The sequence below is a fragment of the Xyrauchen texanus genome, chromosome 30, assembly GCF_025860055.1.
Source record: "Xyrauchen texanus isolate HMW12.3.18 chromosome 30, RBS_HiC_50CHRs, whole genome shotgun sequence".
Lineage (NCBI taxonomy): Eukaryota > Metazoa > Chordata > Actinopteri > Cypriniformes > Catostomidae > Xyrauchen > Xyrauchen texanus.
In genome coordinates, this window is record NC_068305.1 from 5,019,793 (window position 1) to 5,047,725 (window position 27,933).

Below are 27,933 nucleotides of genomic sequence, written 5' to 3' on the forward strand. Positions count from 1 at the left end.
CGGTTGGAGGGACAGGCTCTATCGCGTCCTTGATTAGAAGGACGCGATAGAGTCCCCAGCTATAACAAGAAAAGCCTGCTGTATTTAACCTTAAGTTCTTCAATTTTGCCCCGCAAAAATAAAAGCCTAACATCCAGACATGTTGACCGGTATCTTTTTGCCGACATATCACAAGTAGCGTATATCCTCATGAAATCTTTTAATATTTTATTATATAATATTATATAAATCATAATATCAACTGACCTGGCACACCAACAATTTCAGACACCTTTGTCCATGCATCGTTTTTTAAAATTATTTATATCCCTGTAAGCAAACAGGGACAGATCATATATTATGGGAAAACCCACCACGGCAATAATCAGTTTCTCCTCCATTTTGTCTTCGGAACTAATGTTTGGTGAGAACCAAAGTTTACACTGTTTTGTTCTCTAGACTTCGCTAGAGCGGAGGACATCTATACTCCATAGGTCAAAGCTCATTACCATAATGTTGCCCACACGTGAACTTTCCTCTGACGCCCACACCACCCAAGAGGCGCCGTGCTGCATCTCGCCGCCGAGAGACGCTGACTGCCATAGAAAATTAATGACTTCCGGCCGATTTGACGCTCTCAACGCCTCTGGTCTGAACGCACCATTAAAGTCAACATGAAATAAAAAAATTACTCTAAAGTAAATTACTGGCTTAAAGATTTGCATGTGTGGAGTAAAATTTGTAAAGTGTAAATGAAGCTACAAGCATGATAGAAAGATTTGAATGCACAGATTCATATTTGTAAAAATGTAAATCAAATTGCAAGCGTAACATTTTTTTGCATGCGCAAAGAAAATCTTGTAAAGGTGTAAATCATGTTGCAAGCATAAGAAAAAATATTTGCATTATTTTAATGTTGCATAATGGTAATTAAATTTGTGAATGTGTTGTGAATCTGTAACTTAACTAACGGTAAAAAAAACTATTGCAAAAGAGTGCATAGCTTGAGTTAGTGGCAAAAATATTTCCCAGTGTGTACATTGTTCCTCCTCCTTTTGCGCTCACACTTTTTTCACTCAAAAGAGTTTTGCAAGCACAAGGAGGAAGGTGGGTCTACCTGCTTCTTGTAACCAATCAAATTAGGTTTTTGTTGAGCAGTTTACTCTGACCTGATTGGTTAAGTAATGTGACAGACAGCTTCTTCATATGGCTAAGTGTCTTTCCTCTGGCAGAATGGTATCGCTTCGCTCTTAAATATAAAACTTAAATATTAATACTTAAAGTTTTTTATTGTGTATAACATTAAGCCGACACTATTTATTGATATACATTTTAATCTCAACCTGGTTTTCAAATGTTTCTTCTTGTTACTGTTAATAATTTATATTTTTTATTACTTTTAATTATCATTGGCATGGCATTTGGATGGATGGACGAATGAACTAACGAACGGATGGATGGAATTAACTCATGCTGTATATAGCATATATGTACAGTTGAAGTCAGACGTTTATATGCGGAGTGTCACGTGGCGCCATGCTGGAATCAGATGTGTGAGCGGTGAGCTCACACATCTGGCGTGTGAGCATGGCGCCACGTGAGAAGGTCGCGGGCCTCTGTTTTGGTCGGGGAGACGTGGGAAATGTGGCGGGAGATGCTGAACATGTTGACAATGCTGACGAAGGTAGTTGCTGACTTGGAGGATCTTGCTGTGCCGCCATGGAGACAAAGTTCACTGATGTGGTAACAGGAGTGGGGGATGTCGAGAAATGTATCAATTAGCTGGAGTCATCAGAGAGGGAGTTATCTGCTAATCCGCTAGCAACCAAAGTGGATTTGGAGCGTGTCTGGGAGAAGTTGGAGGACATGGAGAACCATTGCCATCAGAATAACGTCCCTATCGTTGGAGTCCCAGAGGGAGTAGAGGGACAGAATATGGTGAAATTCCTGGATGAGCTCTTCCCGATTCTGCTCTACATGACCGACCATAAGCTGGAAATCAAGTGAGCTCGCATGCTTCCTGCTCGGCGATTCACAGAGGAAGACAGTTGCCAATCAATTCTGGCCAAATTTCTGAGATCATCCGATAAAGTTCTTGTGTTACGCAAGGCAAAGAGTAAAGGAAGGCTTTCTTTGAGAACCAAAGCATTTGGTGAAGTGAAGCATGGTGGTGGCAGCATCATGCTGTGGGGATGTTTTCAGTGGCAGGAACTGGGAGACTAGTCAGGATCGAGGGAAAGATGAATGCAGCAATGTACAGAGACATCTTGATGAAAATTGCTCCAGAGCGCTCTGGACCTCAGACTGGGGCGAAGGTTCATCTTCCAACAGGACAACGACCCTAAGGACACAACCAAGATAACAAAGGAGTGGCTACGGGACAGTTCTGTGAGTGGCCCAGCAAGAGCCCAGACTTGAACCCGATTGAACATCTCTGGAGATATCTGAAAATTGCTGTGCACTGTCCAAACTGATGGAGCTTGAGAGGTCCTGCAAAGAAGAATGGGAGAAACTTCCCAAAAATAGGTGTGCCAAGCTTGAAGCATCATACACAAAGACTTGAGGCTGTAATTGGTGCCAAAGGTTCTTCAACAAAGTATTGAGCAAAGGCTGTGAATACGTCTGTACATGTGATTTTGTTTTTTCTTCGTTTTTTTTTTCTTTTTAATAATTTTGCAAAGATTGCAAACAAACTTCTTTCAAGTTGTCATTATGGGGTATTGTTTTTAGAATTTTGAGGAAAATAATGAATTTAATCCATTTTGGAAATATGAGATAAATTACAAATAACTAGATTATTTGTCTGAATAAATTCTCCACCATTAAAATCTTAATACAATGTCTTGTATCCGCTCACAATTTCTACTGTAAAGAATTAGCATTAATAAGTGAATTATGATTATTTCACTTATTTGAGGGATATTATTCTCATGGCTTATTGAAAATTTTTAGGTATAGCTTTGAAGCTAAATATTTTAGAAACAGGTATGAGATTATTTCTCAAAATATATCATCTTTGAATACAGACAAACTTTATTGCTATTCTAAACATAAATCTAATCTAACACGTATATACATAAGGTTTGTGAGAAGAGTGACAGAATGTGAAATCAATGATCAATACAGTGAAAATTATCTTTATGGTGTCTGTTGACAATGCTTTAATGCTTTATGCATTTAACCTTATTTGCTTCTACATCGATTTGCTTTCGGATTACTCAAAGTATTCAACAAATACACCATCACTTTGAACACAATATTGGAGCTGTACTTGCGTGTAGTGGTGTTTTCTTGCATTCTTTGTGTTGCTTGGTTCTTGGCTCTTAGTCGAAAGTTCGTTCCATCGATGTTTTGTACCTCTGTAAAACCGGATAGTTATTGTCTGTATGAATGATGAGGTTGGCTTTGAAGCGAGGCCTTCTCATGGGTGTGTGAACCGTAGAGTGTGACGAGCTTCCTCAGGACTTTGGATCTGGTTCCGAAGAGATCCAGAGAAGAACACGAGGGAAGGGTCAGAGTGAAGTCTGAGCAGTCAGAAAAGCAGGAGAGACCAGCAGAGAGGGAAGAGAGAAGAGAAGAGGAAGAGAGCGTGTTCTTCCTGTTTGGAAACATTTGAACTGAAATTGGCCGCATCCCCAAAGGTGTCATGCGCCAATCAGAAGTGACTTTGCATAGTCTTATGAGAAGATACGGTCCTTTGCTTCAGATTCTTTTATATTTTTATATCTTGAGAATGGTTCAAGAGACATGATATTCGTTGTCATCAGCTTCCTCCATGTAACAAAGCAAGCGTTTACATACAAAACATGACATTCTTTCATTTATATTGTATGTGTAGGTAACAAAACATGAAAATCCCTGGTTACAAATCATACTGGTTAATTCCTTTGTATGCAACATGGATAAAACATTGCACACATTTTAAATATAGGCTATAATCATTAATTTGTCAGTTATACAAGTTACCACAGTTCAAATCAATTGTCAGAATTACCAAGCAAGCCTAGGTTACTACAGTATGACCACAAATGACAGAGTATTTCTTTCTGCTGTTATCAGGAAAAAAGTCAGGTGATCGCGCCGGCATCTCCTGTGCCCACAGAGGATTGACTATGTAATGTTATCAATATAAAAACAACTCAAACAGGAGCAATTCAAATATAGAATTTTGAGGGCATTTCCGACCCTGCACGACACTATTTTGAGGCAATGCCTGATTATCTTGTTTGATGTTCAGCTTAATGGAGGGCTATTACCTAAGTTATGCTAGCTCTATGGAGACTTTTTTTTTTATAATGGTTTAATTTCACAGCAGTGGCAAACAATGTTGAAGTTTAGGTCAAACATTATCCTTACCTGGCTGTCACAAATGAAGGCTGGTCAGGTAGACAAAGAAGGGGAGAGACAGGGTCTTGTGTGGTCTCACAGAATTACAGCTTAAATGCAGATGTCAGGCACATGTTTAATTGAGAATTGATGCCAATGGCCACATTTAAATAAAAACTAAAATATAAATTAAAAAATAAGAAATTACTTGCAAAAAAGGCACTTATCTATTGAAAGAGGGCTGGTGCTTGAGCATCACATGGGGTCTATCTCTGCACATGACCTGAATTTCGTCAACAGTTGGAGGCGGCCGCCTCATAATTCTCCATGCCAACCATGATACAAGCCCGGATCAGTCTGATTCTTAAAAATGACAAAGATCAAATTGAGTTTAAGAGTTACCGTCCAATTTTCCTGATCCAGCTAGATTAAAAAATACTGTCAAATTTTGGCTAACCCATTTAGTAAAGTTATGACATCACTTATACATATAGTTACAGAGCTTTTGCTGTTTGACCTTACGGCGCATTACCAGCGGCTTTCACTTCTCTGCACGCCAGCGCAGTCTATACCCCTGGGTGCTTCGACAGTGCTTCTAAAAGAGCAAACACCCTCTAAAAGAGTGTTTTCTCTAAAAGAGTAACACATTGGGGTTGAACGTATTTTTAAAGATGCCTTTCTGCCTTTGTGTAGTTCCTGGATGCGGGAGATATCTCTCCACTTCTGACGGTCATGGGCTCTGCCTCACATGTATGGGCTGCGATCACATAGAGGCAGCGTTTATGAATGGTTCATGTTCTCATTGTGAGAACATGACCATGGCAACGTTGCAATCACGTCTTTACTTCCTCCGAGGGAAAGCCACATTAACCGCCCCCCTCGCCACGCCTTCCTACTGGATTGAGGCCATTGTGGCTGGCGATGAACGTGATCTGGGGAATACAGCGGGTGCGGTTTCACCGGGTGAATCCCCACGGCCATTCTGATGTCTCCTTTGGACCCCCGAGCTGGATGAGTATATCGCTGCTGCATCGGAGAGTGTTGCAGTGTCTGACACTGAGGACTCAACTGGGCAGCCACCTTCGGGTCTGCTCGCCCAGCCTGATGCGCTGATGCCCGGGCCGCCATGAGCGTTGGGCTGAACCGGAAATCCCCGTACCCCCCCTCAACCCTCTCAGCTAGACGATTGGTTCCTCGGGTCAGGGCACCGCTTACAGCCATGCCACCCCCAAAGCCCTTTCCCTTTCTTCCCGGAAGTGCATGACAAGCTGACGAAGTCACGGAGGGCACCTTTTACTGCCCAAAACCGACCTCCTCGTTCATCCGCTCTCACTACCCTCGACGGCACCCCAAGTGGACAAAGAGCTTTTGGTGCACCTATGCCCACCTTGCAGGATTGTACTCCCCTCCAAGGCCTGTAGGACGACATCATCCCTGGCATCCAAAGCCTACAAAGCCTGGCTGCCTACACTCTACATGCCACGGCCCTCCTGCACAAACCCATCAGGCCAAGGCACTTAAAGAAATGCACTTGGGTAGTCCTGATCCCGATGTGCTGCAGAAACTGTACTCAGCAACTGACCTCGCCCCCCGGGCCACGAAGGTCACAGCACGGCACTCGGACAGGCGATGGTCACCCTCGTGGTCCAGGAACGACATCTGTGGCTATACCTGGTCGAAATGCGGGATACTGACAAAGCTTGCTTTCTCAACGCCCCCGTCTCCCAGACCAGCATATTTGGTGACGCTGCTGAGGACCTTGCCCAACGGTTTTCAGCGGTGAAGAAACAAACAGAGGCCATTCAACACATCATGCCTCCTCGTCATTTAAGAGCACGAGGTCTGTTCGCCATCCCCTTGCGGCTGCGAAAGCTCTGGCAGCTCCGCCCCAACCCAGGTCCAGCTCTCGGCCCCAGCATGGAGCTCCCCGCAGGAAGCTGACTCCCCCACCTCACGAACACCTTCAGGGACCCGAAAGGCTCCCAAGCGTTCCTGAGATGATCGACTCAGGGAGTGAGATGACCGCTATGGAGCTGGCCTCTAAACCACTCCATCCTCTGGTGGAGGGCCAGCAGGGAAACATTTTGCAACACACCGACCGGGCACAACTTCCTTACTCATTGATTCATCTAACCGGTGTCCACACGCCATTCTCATGGCGGTCTGACGCCAAACACCTGCAGTCACGGCACCTGAGATGCGGTCTATTTGCCTCCACGACTTCGACTGCAGAGTCCCGGCGGGCTGGTTCTGAGGAGTCTAGAGGATGCCCCCATAGGACCTCCTCCTCAGTCATTTTCCCACCCCGATTTGGGTAGGCGGAGCAAGGTAAGTGCTTTGAGTTCCCCCTCAGCACAACTGTTTAGGGATGCAACTTTGCTCCCTGACTTAATATTACCTGGTGTAATCACACATACCGTGTGATTTTCACCCCTCTCTGTCGTCACTTATTCAGCCCTTGGACAGACCTCTTTTTTCTGTGGACAGGAGTCCCCCTACAGCAAGTGTCCAGACATGTTGTAGTCACCACAGATGCCTCTAAACTGGGTTGGGGCACCGTGTGCAATGGATACGCAGCTGCCGGTTCCTCGACAGGACCACGACTGCTTTGTCACATCAACTGCCTAGAGTTGCTGGCTGTATTTCTTGCCCTCCGCAGGTTTCTCCCGCTGATTCATGGCAAGCATGTCTTAATCCATTCAGACAGCACCACAACGGTGGCGTACATAAATCGCCAAGGCGGTAGGCTCTCGTCAAATGTTGCATCTCGCCCGCCATCTCCTCCACTGGAGTCAGCAGCGACTGGAGTCGTTTTTTTTCCCCAGCCTGGGCAGGATTCAGTCTCCGTGGGGTCTTTTCCCCCTTTTCCCCTGAAAGAATAGGATCGGAAAAGAACACCTTCCCGATGCATGTTATTGCATTAGATGGCCTCAGCCCCTTCTAACAGCCCTATGGTAAACATAGAGAGAGAAAAGGCCGCGGCTGGCTTGGCCTACTCCCATGTCGCTTTATAGATTCCTTGGCATGTCGCTCCCCCAAGAGAAGAGGGATGCCAGGAATCTATAAAGTGTATGACGTTATTATGTGGCGTTGGTGAAGGTTACGTGCAGCCTGCCGCGGCCTGTCTAGGTGTCCCCCCTACCATTGTAATGGCTGAACCTTATTCTCTGCTCCTCAATGAAAATGGGGAGGGACATGCAAATTCTGTTTGGCAATTCTCATTGACCTTTTCTCAAAGCTCAGAGGCAACTGAGGCTCTCAAGAGAGACCCCTAGTGTCACTTAATCGACACAACATCTCGTTCCCTCCATCAGGGAACGGGGGTTACGACAGTAACCTAGACGTTCTTGTGCTTTGGATTTTTGGTGAAGAACCGCCCCTAAGAACCGCCTCAAATGCCTCCCAAGCCACGCCCACAGATGATACTGAGAACCAATTGGTCTCCATATAGACATTGATCTCAGCCTTTAACATTTATTGGAATTCAAGATTTTGCAATAGGAATACATTAAAGCGACAACTATATGATTTCCTTTTCTTCATATGTGGCAACACCTCTACACACAAGAGCGTGATCTGAGGCTAAAATGTTTCCAATTGAGCAATCGACAACAGATGAAATGAGGGATTTGGATATAAAAAAATTATTCTAGAGTAAATCTTATGAACTGATAAAAAAATGTATAATCCATTACACATCTTTTGAAGCTCAAATGTTTCTCTAAGGGCCTTGCACACTTTTGCTTCACACTATGCTCAAGGAATGAGTCCATCAATAAATGAAAGTCTCCTCCCAATATTATATCATGGGGGGTGCCAGCGGCTTGCAACATCCCTTCAAGATCCTCTTTCCCTGGGGAGGGCATTGTAGCGAATCAGCTCTATATTCTTCCACCATTAGGAAGCGAATCAGCTCTATGAAATATTAATAATCAATCATAACTTGTTATAATCGATTATGAATATTTGGATCAGTTAATCGGGTTAACTTGATGTAGCTACATTAACATTACAACCAAATACTCGGTTCATCCCGTGAACACTCAATTTTGGTTATTAATTAATTAATTAATAGAAATGTACATTTCCGGGGCAAGGGAAATGTCTTTCTTACCAAGTATTAAGAGCAAGTAGTCAAAATCTATGATTAGTGACTTTAGATATGAGCTTGAGACACAGACAACTTTACATGTGACATGAACAAGACTTTATTAACTAGAATAAACATTTAAACTACTCTAACATACATATACATACATTCATACAGTTTACCAAGGGAAAGAGGGCTGAAGCAGAATACAGGAAGGCAAGAAGTTATAGCATTGTTTGAAGTTCAGCAGATCAGCAGCCTGAGCAAACCATCATATTAGTTCTGACACGCCCTTTTTAGAAAGGGGTTAAGGATACTTAATGTATCAAATAATGAGACTAAGTTTGATACTTGCATGTCCCATTTGAATTAAACTGTCCTGATGCAATTTGTTGAGGCTCCAGTTGATCTTTGATGATGTTGTCTTGATGAGAGAGAGCCAGTGAGAGTCAGAGGATCTTGGTGAATGGGCAGTCGAGGCCGTAGCCTGGCACACGCTTGGGAGCCCTTGGGGCCTTCAGTTTGGCATCATTCAGCGAGAGAGTGAGAGAGCACAAGGCTCAGAGAACCAGAAAGGCAGGAAGCCAGAGGAGCATAACAGAGCGAAGAGATAAGAGAGGGGATAGAGGAAGTGGGCGCAGCAATTTTATACCCTCGGGAAACAGGTCCCACCTCTCATTGGCTCGACCAATAAGAAGGGTTTGAGTTCTAGGCGGGAATTTGGTTTATTGCTCTTTGTTGTAAAATTGCCCATTGCATGTGCAAGAAAGAAAATAGGAAATATACTTTTAATACTAATATGTTGTTGTTATCGACATATCATGTACACAGTCATTTCAATCTTCAAAATACCAAGTTATAGAGACCAAATATGCCACACATATGATTTTGGTTAACCATAGTATGCAAAGTCTGAAACATTAACCCATTAGTTTGCAAGAAAACATAGATCAAGCACATTTAAGGGAAAATGTGAGATGGCACATTAGATACATGTCAATATTTATCACATGGATATATAGAATATATATATAGGATTAACAGGGTTCATTTCTCTTTCTCAGTAAGAGAATGAAGGGAGGGTCAGCACTTCTCTGAACATTCCTTTGGAGGTCGTAAGGCCTCCATTACTCTCCATTACAGCATGAGAGAGTTCCTTTGTCAAAGCTCATTTGCATGTTTATGACAGTAAGAGATTTTGGGCTGAATGACTCAAAAGATAGTAAAACATCACGTAATATCATTCTACAGAGATCTTATATTCGAATTCAGCTCGGACAAATCGTAAGGTTTAATTTGATACCAAGAAAGGTATATTTAGTACACTTAATAGGGGAATATACACTGAGGCTATTAAATATGAGGCCTCAGAGTTTAAAACACACAACTGAAACAGTTCTAACGAGTTTGATATACCTCAGAAATACACAACATACAGGGATTACACGTATTTCATTAGCAATATGCAGTTCTGTGTTTAACTGAAAAACACACACACACACACACATTTTTACGTTCAAAGTTTCCCCCTTCCTGTCCACACGATAAGCACGTGGTGAGCATGCGGATGTCACATGCGGTTCTCTGTCAATAGTTCATTGTCTCTTTGTCAATACATTTATTGTGCTTGTGGAGGCTGGTTGGCACTATTTCAGTAATTAGAGGGGTTTTTAACAGTAAGTTCTTGTTTGTTCGGGAATCTGTTAAAGCCACTGATCCTCCGCCATACCTTACAGTATGCCCTAAGCCCCGTCTGCCAGCAGGTCATCTCTGCCTTCCTGAATCTGGTAGGGGAGGGAAACAGAAATAATTAAAATAGGGCGGGTACTTCCTGTAACAGTTTAGTACCCCCTCTAAGGCAAGAACCGGCTTAATAATATAAATAATAGTTTTAATGATAAACTTAAACAAAAGACACAAACACACACATGACAAAGCAGCTGCCCGTAAATTATCTCTCTTTGTTGCACCACCATCCGCAGTCAGACTTTTCCCTCCCGGAGGCTTAATTAGCCTGATAAGGGACCGGGTGTCCAGAATCACCACCGGGCCCCACCCTCTGCCCTGTCACAATCATATTTCTTATGCTTAAGAAGAGAAATAACCTTCCTTCTTTTTATAGGGTGCCCCAACCCATTCACATTCAAATCTAAACTTGTTAACATTTGACATTTTGACATATGAGGAAAAATAGATAATGTGTCTAAATTAACATTATAAAGACCACATACCAACATTACTGCATCCCTCAAAACCCGAACATTCCCCCTAACAAAACAAAACAAAACAAAAAAATGTGCACATTAACCCCGTACACGAGAGCAGCAAATGGCGTCCATCCCTCCAAACTCAAACTGTCCATGCATGCCTATGTAAGCCCCCATGTCAACTTTGCCATCGGATTAAGTCCGGTGTTTCTATACAAATTTTGTGAGACAGAATTACACGGCAAAAGATAATCTATAAAACAAACTTCAGCCAATAGGAGGAATAAGTACAAAGAGTGTGTAGTTTCATCGATAAAACTGTCCTGAAGGTGTGTGTTACTCTACAAAATAAATTCCAGCCGCTAGGCGGAACCTGCAACAAAAAAGTGCTCCGTTTCCATGAACAGTCAAGTGAATGTCCAGTGAGCCATTCCACTCGGCTGCAACACGAGTACCACAAGATGACTTTCTCGCGCCATTGATTTTTATTAAGGACATCGCTTGCTGTGGGCATGTGAATGTTTTACGGTCATCCTTAGCATCTATTCTCAATTTGGCCGGGAATATCAGTGCAAAAGCGAACTTCCGTTGATGTAAAAGTTTCTTGCATCCCTTGAATGGATCATGTTTCTCTCTTGTCGAATTTGCAAAGTCTGGGAACATGAAAATGCTGTGGTTCTTCTAAGAAAGCCTTCATTTACTCCTCACCTCTCGTAACACAAGATCTTTATTGGATGATCTCAGAAATTTGGCCAGAATTGATCGGGGCCCGTCTCCCTCCACGGATCTCCAAGGAGGAACCCGGTGAGCTCACTCGATTTCCATCTTATGGCCTGTTATGTTGAGCAGATTTGGAAGGAGCGCATCCAGGAATTTCACCATATTCTGTGACCCTCTTTGGACTCAGGAATTCCGATAATACAGATGTTATTCCGCCGGCTACAGTTCTCCATGTCCTCCAACTTCTCCCAGACACTCCAAATCCACCTTGGTCGCTAGCGTATTAGCAGATAATTCCCTCTCTGATGACTCCAGATAATCGATCCGTTTCTCGACATCCCCCACTCTTGTAACCACCTCAGTGAATTTCGCCTCCATTGCAGTGATTGATCAATGTAACATAGCAAGATCCTCCATGTCAGCAACGACCTTCGACAGCATTGCCGACATGTTCAGCATCTCTCGCCGCATTTCCCGTACCTCTCCGTCTAAATCGACTCCCAGGCTCGCGGCCTGCTCGGGGGTGTCTGCTTGAGCGCGTAAGTGTCTTTTAATGTCTCCAGAACTCGAGGATTTTGAATTCTTTAACATATTGTCCTCCTAGAACAGTTAGGGAACAGTGTGTATCGAATCTCACTGGTTTATCTCATTAAAAGTGTTAAAACTAGCAAAGTGCTCCGAGCTTGCCGTTCACAGTTACTATCCTCACATGGCGGCATGTTGCATAGTGACTCCTTCAAAATGATTTGTATTCCAATATTCAACTACCTGCTACAATCTCTCCATATAGATGTCCCCTCTATTATTTCAAGCAATTTGAAAGCATAGCGAAGTCCTTCATTTTGAATGGTAAGCGTCCCAGATTACATTCCAGTAAGTTACATAGGCCGATTGAGAAAGTGGGCTAGGCCTACCCAAGATTTTATTTTATGCATTCGGTCTCAGACATTTGGCTCATTGTTCTCTTCCACCTGAGAGAGCCCCTCCCTGGTTTTGTATTGAACAGGAAGTTCTTGCCCCAATTTTGCCATTGTAAAACCTTTCTATTAAACTAACCAGAGATGTTAATTGTTAAGATACACCCCATTAACTCTCATTTGCACTCGGTATGGACAAAAGTGTCCAGAGTGTTCAATTTGGACATTTATTTAAATGTTGCTTCGAGCATATGGCTGAACCATAAATTATTTATTAATATTTCCACTTTCTGCTGGACGGAGTGGATTGTTAGGTAGGTTAATACACTTTGTGACCTATATGAGAGTGGAGTGTGAGGTCCTTTTGAAAATATGGTCAAAATTTTGGGATTCCCAATTCTTTTGGGTCGCAGTTATTTAGGTATCTACATATTGGCCACCTGCTCTGTACTATTTTTGGGAGTAGCATACACCCCCCTAAAGCGACAGATACCTTGGGTTTGCTTTTGGAAAAGGTCTTGAGGAATCGGTGTATTACACCCTGCTAAATCAGAGTCTGGGGGACGGAGCTTCAACTTCTCAAGAGATTTTGAGAGAAAGATTTAAACTTGGTATTTGAGGAGAGAGTTTGCATAGGATACAAAAAAATGTAAAATTGTGCGCCTTTTGCAATTTTAGATTTTACATCAATTCTGTTGGACCCCCCTCTAGATTGTATAGGCTTGGTCTAAAACACACACCCACCTGCTGGCAATGCCAATCAGAAGATGGGTGGCACAACCCATGTTTTTTGGTGGTGTGTTAAGGTTCAAGAATTTGGGTTTAAGGGTTCAGAGTATTTGTGTGACATATTGGGCACTCAAATTTCATTTTTCCCCAGACTCTATGAATTTATACCCTATATTAATGATTGCCCCATTGCCTAAAATATAAAGAATTGGGTCCTTGCCAGAGTTATTTAGAGATGCACTGATCCAATACCTTGATCGGCATTGACTCCGATACTAAAATTTTTAAATGGATAGGGTATCGGTCCGACAAGCCCGATCCAAATCCGATAATGTTAGTTATATTCGTTACTATCAAGCTCAAAAAATTATATAAAAGAACCATTAATACACAATTAAAGTAGTTCATATGAATCGTGCATTTTATCGTGCATTTTATTCAAAGCCACTTTTATATTGTAAAATATCTGTTTTATAAGTAAATATAAAAAAATGCACACGCAGCTCCGGCGCGTCAGTGAATGGCGCTGCTCTGTTTACACCCACGTGTACCTACGAACAACATCTCAGATGTAGATGCTCATTAGTTTGGTTCACTTATAATATGCATTTAGAATGGCACTGGAGGTGGGGTTTTTTTTATACCAGAATTTCAACAAGAAGTGAATTAAACTACTGTGAACTTGCCTATAAATGGACACATACAGAACTTTTGTATTATTATCATTTACAAATTATAATATTTAAGTTGAATGGGTTCCAAAAAATAACTGTGAATGAAAAGTGAGCTGATATCTAACAACTAAATTGAACAAAACAGAGATCTGAATCCTTTCAAGTCCAGATACAAGTTGAAGAAAAATTTGCAAAAAAAAAAAAATGGCTTCTTTTCTACTGATGACTTGTATTGGAATTACTGTTAATATTGCTGCTACATTATCCAGTAAACTAGGTAACAATAAAGTTTTTCTGAATAAGCTATACATTTATATTGAAATATGTAATTTGAGATTTGTGTTTCTTTACAGATTAATGAGCACACCCAATTAGTTCCAAACAATAATGTAATGATATTCTAAACTGATTATGCATATAAACAACACTGATCGGTATTGGCCGATACTGAGATTTCCAATATCGGAATCGGATCGGAAGAGAAAAAGTGGCATGGGTGTATCCCTAGTGTTATTAATGGCAGACAGTTCAGTACTTGGGGGATGGAAGTCGGCTGGAGCGCCCTCATTTCAAGAGTGACACACTGAGATGAGCATGGTAGCGGCATTTGAAGCAATGTCATGTAGAAGGCTTGGCCACATAGATTTATTTAATACAAAATTGGGGCAGCTATTTAGTCTTTTTAGAGGATTCTTGGGGAGGGAGAGTGGAGGAAGATTTGTATTTTTTTATATATATATTCCTAAGTATTCTCTTGACTTTTTTGGGGGGATTTGTATGTGTGTATACTTTCATTTTGTGTTGGACCACTGAATGTTTGTAAGGGGGGGATGTTCATGGGGAGGGACTAGGGCTGCAACTAATGATTATTTTGATAATCGATTATTAGAACGATTATTTGACTACTCGATTATTGCAACAATTTATCATTAGCTCATAACTGATTATTCAGCTTGTGCGTGACTTAAAAGGTTGTATTAAACATGCTTACTAACAATAGAGAGGACAAAATCATCTTTTAAAAATACCTATAAATGACATTCACTGAATTAAAAGGAAAAAATACTTTTTATTAAGTTTAATTCAGTAAAGAAATTCACTGCAAAAAAACTATTGTTATCAAGTGTTTTTGTCTTGTTGTCTATTTAAAATAGTCTAAAAATCCTTAAAACAAGATACATTTAATTGAGAAGCAACATATAAAATATTTAGACTTGCTTTAACCTGTTGATATGCAATTCCACCCCACGTGGTGGTGACGTCACTCTTCTTAAATTTAATATATAATTTACTGCCTATAATGTAATTAATGTTTACAAATTATACATCTTTTCAAAGGTCTAGGGGTTCAACATTGATATCCGATCTCTGTTTCAATATAGCAATGCTCCAGAAACAGCAATTTAGTTATTTGTGCCAGGGGTACAAATTAAAACATGCAATATCAAAATGGGACGATTTTTTATTGTCGATGTTGTCGATAACGTTGACTAATCGTTTCAGCCCATTTCAGACATATAATTTGATTGTGTATGTTCTGTTTCTTCAATCCTGTTTGTCAATAAATAAAATATTTATATCAAGAAGTTTACATACGCTTAGGTTGGAGTCATTAAAACAAATTTTGCAAGCACTCCACAGATTTAATATTAGCAAATTATAGTTTGGCAAGTCCAGAGCTCGCCAGGTCTCTTTTTGGACACCTACTTTTATGCTTGACGAGTAATTTTTCCAACAATTGTTTACAGACAGATTGTTTCACTTTTAACTGATTATATCACAATTCCAGTGAGTCAGTTTACATACACCAAGTTAACTGTGCCTTTAAGAAGCTTGGAAAATTATGTCAAGCCTTTAGACAATTAACCAATTGGCATCTGATAGGAGGTGTACTGAAATGGAGCTGTCCCTGTGGATATATTTTAAGTCCTGCCTTCAAACTCAGTGCCTCTTTGTTTGACATCATGGAAAAGAAGACCTCAGAAAAAAACATTTGTGGACCTCCACAACTCTGGTTCATACTTGGGAGTATGTACCACATTCATCTGTACAAACAATAGTATGCAAGTATAAACCCCATGGGACCACGCAGCCATCATACCACTCAGGAAGGAGACGTATTCTGTCTCCTAGAGATGAACGTAGTTGGGTGCGATAAAGTGCAAATCAATCCTAGAACAACAGCAAAGAACAACCTTTTAAAGATGCTGGAAGAAAGATGTAGACAAGTATCTATATCCACAGTAAAAATGTGTCTTATATCGACATAACCTGAAAGGCTGCTCAGCAAGGAAGAAGCCAAACTACAGTTTGCAAGTGCAGATAGGGACAAAGAATGTCTTCTGGTCTGTTGGAAATTTCTTTTAACTGTTTGGCCATAATTACCATAATTATGTTTGGTTAAAAAAGGGTGAGGCAAGCCGAAGAACACCATCCCAACCGTGAAGCATGGTGGTGGCAGGATCATGTTGTGGGGGTGCTTTGCTGCAGGAGGGACTGGTGCACTTCACAAAATAGATGCAACACGAGGAAGGAAAATTATGTGGATATTTTGCAGCAACATCTCAAGACATCAGCCAGGAAGTTAAAGCTTGGGTCTTCCAAATGGACAATGACCTCAAGCATACCTCCAAATTTGTTACAAAATGGCTTAAGGTCAACAAAGTCAAGGTATTTGAGTGGCCATCTCTAAACCCGGACCTCAGTCTGATAGAAAATGTGTTTGCAGAACTGAAAAAGCGAGCAAGGAGGCCTACAAACCCGACACTGTTACACCAGTTCTGTCTGGAGGAATATGCCTAAATTCCAGCAACTTATTGTATACCCAAAATGTATGATCCAACTTAATCAATTTATAGACAATGACATCAAAAACAAACAAAGTGTATGTAAACTTCTGACCCACCACTGGGAATGTGATGAAAGAAAGATATGCTGAAATAAATAATTATCTCTACAATTATTCTGACATTTTGCATTCTTAAAATAAAGTAGTGATCCTAACTGACCTAAGACAGGGAATGTTTTCTAATATTAAATGTCAGAAATTGTGAAAAAGTTTGACTTCAACTCTACATACGTCATTTTCCAGTTGTGTATTTCTCTATATAATTGTATCTGCCTGATCTTATTATTTTTTATTAAATGTGTCGGTTTTGTACCCTCTTTGCACTGGGAGCTTCTTTCACCATTTGTTGTGTGTTTAATCATACTTGGCAATAAAAAGCTCATTCTGATTATGAAAAAACATAAAACAAAACTCTGAACATTAAAAGTTAACAGCAAATTTTTGTTTAAAACTCTTTCTGCAAATTTTGTCATTTGGTTTGGATTTTTAGGATGAATGGATGGATAGATAGATCTCTACTGTTGTTGCTGTTCATGACACCCTTTCTATGCTTGCATATCACTCTATGCAGGTTTGCAATGTTTTTAGCCATGTTTATGCAAATATTGCAAACCTTTTTTCCTTATGCTTGCAATTTGATTTATACCCAAGGGGCAGACTGGCCATAGGGATGTAGGATTATTACATATATAATTTAGAGATGTGGATGCAGTCAGTTAGAATGGGTATTTTGCACACATCTTACCATCATAATATGTAGGGTAATTTGCGCGCATGCTAAATTTGGAGGGAATTTAGGGTCTCGAAATATGTGAGCTATGAGCTAAATTAAACTGTCCTTATTAGGTAAGGAAATGTATAACGGAATTAGTCACGTTCAACAACCATTATAAATGAGATAAATGACAAATAACTAGAATATTTAATAGATTTTCCACCATTGAAAACATAATACATCGTCTAATTCTATCAGCTCACAATTTCTACTTTAAGGAATTAGCTTTAATAAGTGAATTATGATTCATTCAATTATTGGAGTGATATTAATCTCATGACTTATTGAAATTAATATCACATATATTTAGGTACAGCTTTGAAGCTAAATATTTCAGGGATGAGATTATTTATCAAATATACCACAGTCAAATCGTCTTTGAATACAGACAAACTTTATTACTATTCTAAACATAAATCTAATCTAACACATATATACGTGAGACAGGTTGGTGAGTAGTGACAGAATGTGAAATAACTGATCAATACAGTGAAGATGAACTCTATGGAGTCTATAAACAATGCCTTAAGAAACCTTTCATCCTTCTTTGAGTCTACATCTATTTGCTATCGGATTACGCAAAATATTTAATCAATACACCAGCCCTTTGAGCACAATATTGGAGATGTACTTGCTTGTCTTTGTGGTGTTTCCTTGCGTTCTTTGAAAGGTTCGGTTCTTGGTCGAAAGTTCGTTCCGTCGATGTTTCGGCTTCTGTATGGTCAAAGTTTATTGTCTGTATGAATTAGGTTGATTGTGAAGCGAGGCCTTCTCGGGATGTCGAGTCCCGAGTTTCCTTGGATCTCACATGGGAAGAAGAGTGTTCAGAGAGCAGAGATGTAGAAGCAAGAGCAAGAGGACGAAGAGTCAAGAGAGGAGAGGGGGACTTCTTCCTGTTTGGAACTATTTGAACTGAGATTGGCCGCATCCACAAAGGTGTCCTGCACCAATCAAAAGTGACTTTTCCGACAGTCTATTTATGGTCCTTTGTTTCAGACTCTTAAGAATGTCCCGCTCAAAAATAGTGCATATTTAATCATGAGCTTTCTATCTTGAGAATGGTACAAGAGGCATGATATTTATTGTCATCAGATTTTTCTTCATACACAAACAAATGTTTACATACCAAACATGACATTAATCAATTATAGGTGATTGCACATAGCTACACACATTTTAAAGAGTTCCATCAGTCTGTAATCATTAATTTGTCATTTATACAAGTTGGAAGGTTGATTCAGCAAAGAGTTGTGCAAATCTGATGGTAGCCTTGCACAGAAGAAAAGTCTGCTTTAACTGGGTGGGGGTTCTTGTGAAGGCCGGTGATTTACGACGTTGACACATTCCAAACTGAAAGGCTGTTTTTTTTTTTCATAGATTCAAATTATGTTGGTGGAATTCTTCTGCATATATAATCCAACAGGGAAAACCAGGACTTTACTGAAAAATGCCGAAGCTGTCACGATTATGAAATTTAGCTGACAATTAATTTTTTATCAAATAATTGCGATTTATGATTAATTGCCTGTAGGGCTGTGACGATTAATTGTCTCTTTAAAGGCTTTCATGATTAATTGTCAAATAATTGTCATATTTCTTAAGGTGTGCTTTTTTCTGCATGTGTGCTGCATACATATTCAAGTTGGAAAATAGAAACAAAATAATAAAATAAGGATATGTGATTTCCTTTTAAGGCTTTAAAAACGTATGAATGACATGAAAAATAATGTTTTAAATGTCAAAATATTTCTTAATACTTAAAATATGTCTCTCTTTTTTATCAATTTTACATTTACACTGTTGTTTTTTTATCTCATATATTTTATATAATATAATTTTATAAAGAAATTATATATATTTTTATATTTATATAATATTTTATTATATTATGCAAAAGTAAAATATTTCTGTCCTAATTTCTTCACTTTCACAATTTATTTTAATGATCTTTGATTAAACTCACAAGCCCTTGTTTCTTATGAAGCAAAACTTTTGAGATTTTGTTTCATCATTTCATCACTCCACACAAATAGAGTAAGCGTGAGTCTCCACTGTGTCACTGCATGTATGAACCAGGAACATTTGTCATGACATGATCATTTAAAGTGAAATTGGAGCACTTTGCGTTCACTATCACAGTTTATACTTGTTTGTTTGCGTTTTCGCGGCAGTTTGGCACAAGTCTCTGCTTACAGCGCGCGCATCAGAGTGCTTCACACTCTCTTCCAGACAGGAGCTGGTTGACTTCTGCGGTGCGGCTCAGTTACGCTCTGAGTTCAAATGAACTCACACAAACATGCCATTGATGGCATTTATATATTCGATGACAATTCCCTTATTTGTGCTTTAAAATGTAAATGTGATTGGAATTAGAATGCCCAATAATCCCTTTTGTCTCAAATAACCACGGTTAGATCAAATAATTGCGATCAGACGGTTATTTAATAATCATGACAGGCCTATGAAGGGGGCCACATTATGCACCTATCAACCCTTTTTAAGTGTGTATATATACATGTTGGATAATATTTAATGAAGTGTTATGAGAAAATAAGCATAAAAATTAACTTACGGTAATTGGTGGGATGGATCCTTCCAATTTGTAAGAGGTTCTGGTTCTGATATTACCCCACCTAATGCGATATCAATATTTGATGCACACTGTTAATGCTTACACATATCAAGAGCTAAAGACATGTAAGTCATGTTATTATTTCATCTTTGGACAAATGTAATAATATTCAATACATATGAGCCTACACTATCAACTTACAAGAAATTTAAGCAAGCTTACCTGTTGATGCTACTGATGCAGGTTCTGACTGCTTTATTTAAACAAAGTACTCAATGCTAGTGTTGTAAGTTCATGATTATATTTATTTTCATTCAGAATTTACACAGGTGTACAAGAGATAAAGATATTTCACTAAAGGTCCAAGACAGCAACAAAAGAACATTTATAAAAGGGAGAAACATTCAGCCAGGTAAACATTAGCATGCATTAGCCCTTGAAGAGATGATGGAGCATAATGATAATGGGCAGGGTTTGTGTGACGTTGATCTGTGAATGCAGATATTATGACTAGATTGCGTTTACATTACAATGAAATGCGATCACAATGTGTCCCTGACAACCTCTGGATCAGGACAAGCAGATCAGAGCACACTCCGATCACAACCGCACTTACACTTGTCTTATAAATGCTTGTGTGGACAACATCCAGATATAGTTTGCATTTGAATGCCAAGTGTAAACAGGGCCTCAGTCTCACGTGAAGCACTGCCCACTGATAGATACGCCCACACTGCACACATGGACATTTACATATCGTGATAGACACGTGATAAAGCAAAACCATTGATTGACACTTTATATTGTCACGACAATATGTATCGTCACATCATCCAGCCTGTCATGGTCCTGCTCGGACTCTCTTGTGTGTTTGTGCATGTGGAATGATTTTGCCTCATCTTGTTGAGCACTGCAGCTCCCCTGGGTCAGTCCCTTTCCCTGCGTCTGCTGAGTCATTCCCTTCCCCTGCATCCGTCGAGTCATATGCATAAGCATACTCATCTATATTTTCACACTGTGGCCTGGTGCTTAAATTAGCTTTACCCTGTTCTGTAGATTAATAAAGTCAGCTGAATGACATTCTCAGAATTTAAACTTTTTTCAAGACTTTAAACTATCAGAACTATTTGTCCAATGAGTTCACTTTCAGAAAACAAGCTTTTGAAAATGTTTAAATATTTTAAATCTAACCCTCTTTACCTCAGATTGCAATTTACCGCTTCTTCAGAAAATATACATTTTGATTTTGAAGCTAAAAACATTTTAGATGATAAGCAAGTTAATTTAGTCATTAAAAGGTGCTGGAGAAATATGCGGGACATATTTGATTAGATGATTGTTTAAAATATTGAATATCAGGAATGTATAACACCGTATGTAAACACTGATATTACAACGCATAATTTTTTTTTTTCTTTAATAGCTGTGCACACATCATATGCACATCGATTGATGCTCCTTAAACTGAGACAGAAAGTTTCCGCCACTACTTGGTGCAGGTTGAATAGGGCCATGACGATCCGCTTTCGGGGTCGGAAACGGTGCCAACCTGCGATAGGTTGCAAGATCAAGGTCCTGCAAGATCAGGACCAATATTACAGTCCTATCCGAAGGGCAACTGTTCCCTTTTGATTACAATTCCCCCTCTTCTGATTTCTTTTATTTGTGAAATGAAAATGAAAGTAAACTGGCTAATTTTAATTAATTGTCTCAATACACTCCCCATTTAAGGAAATCTGGGACGCGAATTAGCGATAAGCCATTTCTGAATGGAAATGGCTTCACTGCAGATTTCTTCTGTGCTAAACCAAAACTTATGCAACAAAGTGATTTTTTTAGGCATGACATCATCACGCAAACCATTTTTATCGATAAAAGGCCATTTTAATGGAAATGGGCAGAAGGCGGGAAATGTCGCAAATAACAGCTGCATAAATAATGTTATTTCTATGTAAAATGCATAACAACTGCATAAATAATGTTATGAATGTTTTAAATACGAAATTATAAATATACGAATATAAAAAAATATATATATTGTCATATTTTAAATCTGAGACTAAATTAAGAAATGTATGCTCTATCATGATAACAACAAAATTTAAGGCTGCTCTGATACTGCATTTAATTTATACAGAACTAAAGCAGAACAGAACTGCCTTTGATACTAGGGGCTGAGGTGGGTCAGAGCAGCCATTGTTAGCCGCTTTTCCACTATCAGGCCAGAGCTATCAAGTGGTCAGCCAGGGCCAGTAGCTTTGGACTTCGAGCCACAAGACAAAAATCATTCTGCATTCCTACCATTGGGCCAAAGGCATGGCACTGCTGCCCTAAAACCCATCCTTAATACACCTTCCTGGTGCAAACGTCGCACACCCCTGCCAATTTCACAAGCCAAACCAAATACGCATGCTATCTAGTTATCTAGATAGAGTATCAAGTTTATATTATATGTAAACTAGTGGTGGTGATTTTTATTATATCTTTTGATTCCATTCACCAAAAAGATCCATTCATTGATGCGTTCAATGACAATTTTTTCAAGTTGTATATTTGTGCCTGAAGATGGCATCAAATGGCCATCTTTTAAAAGAGTAGTTCACCCAAAAATGAAAATTCTCTCACTAATGCCAACCCAGATGTGTATGACTTACTTTCTTCTGCAGAACACAAATTTATATTTTTTGAAGAATATTTCTGCTCTGTAGGTCCATACAGTACAAGTGAAAGGGTGCCAAAATGTTGGCACTCCAAAAATCAAAAAGGCAGCATAAAAGTTATCCATATGACTCCTGTGGTTACATCCATATCTTGAGAAATTATATGATAGGTGTTGGTGAGAAACAGATAAATATTTAAGTAAATTTTTACATGAAGTTCCTCTCCCTGCCCGGTAGCATGAAGAATGTAAATCACCAAAAACACAAGAAGAAGAAAGTGAACTTTAAAGTGGAGACAGACTGAGCAGGGAGAATAATTTCTAGCAAAAAACAACTTGTATTGATCTGTTTCTATCCACACCTATCATTTCACTTATGAAGATATGGATTAAAACACTGGAGTAATTTGGATTATTTTTGGAGCATAAAAATGTTGGCACCCGTTCACTTGCATTGTATGGACCTAAAGAGCTGAAATATTCTTCTATAAACCTTCAGTTGTGTTCTGCACAAGCAAGTCATACACATCTGGGATGGCATGAGGGTAAGTAAATGATGAGAGAATTTTCATAATTTATTTAAGCATCATAAGCGTTTTCCCCCCCAAATTCCAAAACATATTTATCATATTGTGAACTGCTGAACACCTTTTTATCAACCTTTACAAAAAAGACAACAATACTAGCCGTGAGTTTCAATAACGACAGTTTGTCATTTTGTGGTCATCACTCACATATTTTCTTAATTAATCCGGCCCCTTTTTGATGAACCGAACGAACGACAAGCCTTCTCCACGCATTCAGCATTCATCCTCGTTAATGATGACTGAATCATTCATGTTGTTCGCAAACGTCTGTATCAGTACATTAATTTCAAACCCAGTTATTTGTCAAACCAACGATAAGCTCCTTCACAGCCAGCATTCGTATGCTATTGGCTCATGCTAAAGAAAGTATTTAAAAGCAACACAAATGGAATTCGCATGTTTACAAATGTTCAAAGAAACTTTAAAATTTGAGTTTTTAACCCTGCACAGAGTTATAAACACCACCGGCTTCTGACTGATCAACCTACTTGTGTGCCCCACTGTCCTCCTGATTAGCATTGCTAGCAGTGTTGTCCATTGATGGTGTTTAATATTCACTGGATCGCTTTTGATCAGAAACACCATCTTTATTTGTCGTGGTTTTAAAAAAACAATATATGCTTGATTGCCTTTTTGACCTTTTCTCTGGTATTAGCCTACTTTATTATAATATTTTGCCAGTTAGATGCTTGCTTTCCTCTTTTCTGTGCTCACTCAGCCAACATGAGAGAGATTTTGCACTAATTTAGAAAGCCAGCACACCTGTACACTCTCAAGCTTTCTTTCGCTCCCTGTTTTTCTCTTAAACACACACACTGTTGCCATTTGACAATTTATGGTTAATGCCAGATTGTTTAAAAACAAATAACGGAATGCAAATATACAAAATTTTACATTTTCCGGAACAGGATGTGGCTGGATCCAGATCAAATTAAGCACTGGTTGTATGCACTCTAATATCTCACCCTATTTCTGAATGAGAAACTTTGATGAATTTAATGGTTACTAAATAAATAAATAAAAAATAAATTGATCAGTTGTCACACATTATACATACATTTCTGCATATACATGGTGAAATTATTTATTTTTCAGATATCCCAGCTAAGCTGGGGTCAGAGTGCAGGGTCAGCCATGATACGGCGCCCCTGGAGCAGATAGGTTCAAGGGCCTTGCTCAAGGGCCAACAGTGGTGTCTTGGTGGTGTTGGGGCTTGAACCCCCGACCTTCTGGTCAGTAACCCAGAGCCTTAACCGCTGAGCCACCACTGCCCTACTACTACCTAATGTTGGGTATTTTATCATAGAACTTCTGAAAACTTGGAGCGCATGAATTGATGGACCACTTGAGATTGAAAGCACGAATCATTTGGCATTCCTTGGAAGAAAGAAAGTTTGGAACCAAATGAGGGCTAGTAAATCATGACAGAATTTTCAATTTTGGGTAAACTATTCTATTTTAAGGGCTGTTGCGCTGTTTTATCTGTCTGACTTTCTCTTTTTAGATCACAGTATGGAAAAGATACAGTGATTTCAAGAAGCTTCATCAAGACCTTTGGCAGACGCACAGGAACCTGTACGGCCAGTCAGAGCTCTTCCCCCCCTTTGCCAAAGCAAAAGTTTTCGGTAAGAGTTCGTGTGTCGTGATGTTGTAAACCATGAATGAGAGAGCTGTTGCACTGTAAGGATGGCTTTGTTGTGCTCAATGTGCTGTGCATTTGTTTACTTGCTTTGAGTGATTTTAGCCATTACGGAACTTCCACAAACTGAGCTATTTAATTAGTCATGCCCCCTCTTTCCAGATGCCGTTGTACGGTTACAGGGTTCCTGCAAATTCTTAGTCTTAAAATATCTCAAATTAATTTTCCAAATTGTAAAGTCATAACAATTTTTAAATATCTTAAATAATACAACAAATGTCTTAATTTTTATATAAAGAGGTCTTAAATTTGGGGAGGAAAGACTGGAATCGTGATACGACATAATGTGTTCATCAAACTTCAAAATTGTATTAAATAAATGCATATTGGCACTGTTGTGTTTCTCCAAGTTTTTCAGAGTTGGTTTCAGAGTTGGTTATTAGCAATAATCATCAGATAATTATTAATTGTTAAAATCCATAGAACATTGATTAGAATCAAGATTAGCTTTTTAATCCTTTAAATGAACAATCATCAAAGATAACGATCAAATATCAAAATCAATAGAATATTAATAAGCATTAATAGTGCCGGGGCACCACCCTGGAATCTGGAACTAATAACCAGACAGTATAGCAGTCTCAATATAGGATTATTCTCTTAAAAAAGTCAACATGGTCATCACGTGCGTGCGTGCGTGCATGCAAGGAGAGAAGGAGGGCACAAAAAGGCAGACATGCCTCTCGTGGAGAGTACGTCACGCGTGGTTTCCGGCCAGAGAATGTGGCCGCGAATGTGGACAGAGAGAGACTGGTTAATGGCGTCTGCCTGTTTAACGTATGTCTCTGCTGGAACGATAACTTAGGGACAAAGCTAGGCTCTGTCTCCAAGTTATCTGCTCACCAAATATGTGTTTGGGTATGTTTGTAAAAGGGTTGTGTGTGCGAGGAGTGGTGGTGGCGGCGTTGTGGGCTAAATCGCTGAACTGGTAATCAGAAAGTCACTGGTTCGATCACCACAGCCACCACCATTGTGTCCTTGAGCAAGGCACTTAACTCCAGGTTGCGCCGGGGATTGTCCGTGTAATAAGTGCACTGTAAGTCGCTTTGGATAAAAGTGTCTACCAAATGTATAAATGGAAATGGAAATGTGCGGTTAGTACGAGAGAGAGAGTACTGAGTGACTGCACCGAAGCTGGTTTTAGCGATCGTGGGAGAGAAGGCAACCATTAGTTTTAGCACTCAGAGATACGGTAAACGGCTCATAATCCGTCCGCTGCAGTCTTTGGTTCTTTAATGGATAAACTCAGTGTGCCGGTCTCACCCGCGATGGCAGAAATGCACAAACAGCACAACGTGGTTGGACGACAACTAGGGCTGCAACTAAGGATTATTTTGATAATCGATTAATCTAACGATTATTAAAACGATTATTTGACAATTCGACAATTATTGCAAAGATTAATCATTAGCTCTTAACTGATTATTCAGCTTGTGCCCTGACTTAAAGGGTTGTATTAAAAGTGCTTACTAACAACAAAGAGGAAAAAAATCATCTTTTAAAAATACATCTAAATGACATTCACTGAATTAAAGGGAAAAAATACTTTTTATTAAGTTTAATTCAGTAAAGAAATTCACTGCTAAAAAAAACCTGTTCTTATTTTCTTGTTTTTGTCTTCCATTTTAAAATTGTCTAAAAATCCTTAAAACAAGATACAATTTACTTGAGAAGATATATAAGATATTTAGACTTGCTTTAAGAGAATGTATCTGAAATATAAGTGTATTTTGTATACAAGTGTATTTTTTCACTTGGTTATACATCTGCGAGTGCAGTAAAGACAAAATACACTTATATTCAAGACCTAGTCTCTAAAAGCAAGTCTAAATATCGTATATGCTGCTTCTCAGGTGAATGCATCTTTTTAAATTATTTTTAGATATTTAAAAATATTTGTATTTTTTATATATTATTCAACATTCTCAGATAATTTTTTTTTCTTCTGCAGTATAGTTCCTAAAGTAAATGTACATTGTTTTAAATGAGTTTTAGATATTTTCATTAGAAAACAAGCCAAAACAAATCCTAAACGTATTATGTTGCTGTGTATAATGGGGCAAAGACTACTCTCTCTCATCTTTTTGTTCACATCAATCCATCTTTAACTTTTTTTTTTAAACTCTCTTTTTAATAAAGCTGCTTATTACCAATTTTCTTCATGATAAGAAATGCACAGTGTCATATATTATGATTCAATAAGTCAAGAGCCATTGTGTTATCTAGCTGCATTAAGTGTGCGCGCTCGAGGGACGAGTATCCCCTGTGCTAACTAAGTGCGCACAGCCAGGTGCAGTTTCAATCTCTCCCCCTTATATCAGGACATTCACGCAACTCATATAAGAGTTGCTGACCGCACAGAGATATGCCAGTTTCGGAATTTGTAGTTAATTGCATGACCTGCTTCCGTATTATTTTAACTTTAATAAAGCTATAGCGCATTAAATATAACTGCATTTAAGATGTAACACATGCGTTTCCTTTAAAGAGCTCCGGCTCCACTTATTCCACAACGAGAGTGCTTCTCTATTTACTTATTTGGTATTTTTGTATAATTCCCTTGTACTTTGCGATCTACATAAGCTGAAGCTGTTTGGAAAGTTTAGAGTGCATCTGGACTGAGAGCTGTGTAATTCTTCCTCTACTCAGTCTTGCCAATGCTGCTTTTGCGCATCATCATTAGAGTTTAATGTGATGTCATGTTGTGTTAAATGAGATCAAACGACTATTCGACAATTAACATTTTTGAAGACAATTTTTTTGTTGTTGATAACTTCGACTAATCATTTCAGCTCTAACGACAACACAGCAAACCTTATTAGTGGTAACATTAAGTTACAATAATACCTTGAGTATTATTAGCAGCAATGAGCGGACTCGGTGCTCCGTAAACTGTACAAGCAATAGTCTTGATACACAAGAATAGCACAAGATTATTAATATAATAATCTGTCTCTGCCCAGACATAAACATCTTACTTGAGTCATGTGAGGACATGGGTAGAATGTGTGTTCGTCCGTCATTTGACTCTGACTCGGTTACTCGAAACTTGGGTGATGACGGGAGGCCATTTCTTGCTCTGTCAGTGGGCGGTACGGTGTGTGATTCTCTGCGTGTTGGCGGAGATATCAGCGAAGTCGACTCGGTTGAA

At 39.3% G+C, this 27,933-nt stretch overlaps 1 protein-coding gene across 7 annotated transcripts in view; it reads left to right on the forward strand.

Moving 5' to 3' along the window:
- Nucleotides 1-27,933, forward strand: part of rps6kc1 (ribosomal protein S6 kinase polypeptide 1) — a 167,785-nt gene that overhangs the window by 13,185 nt on the left and 126,667 nt on the right. For all 7 annotated transcript variants that reach the window (XM_052098579.1, XM_052098583.1, XM_052098581.1 and 4 more), the window contains exon 3: nt 24,588-24,708. In XM_052098579.1, the coding sequence (XP_051954539.1) occupies nt 24,588-24,708 (121 nt within the window). The remainder of the gene's footprint in view (nt 1-24,587; nt 24,709-27,933) is intronic.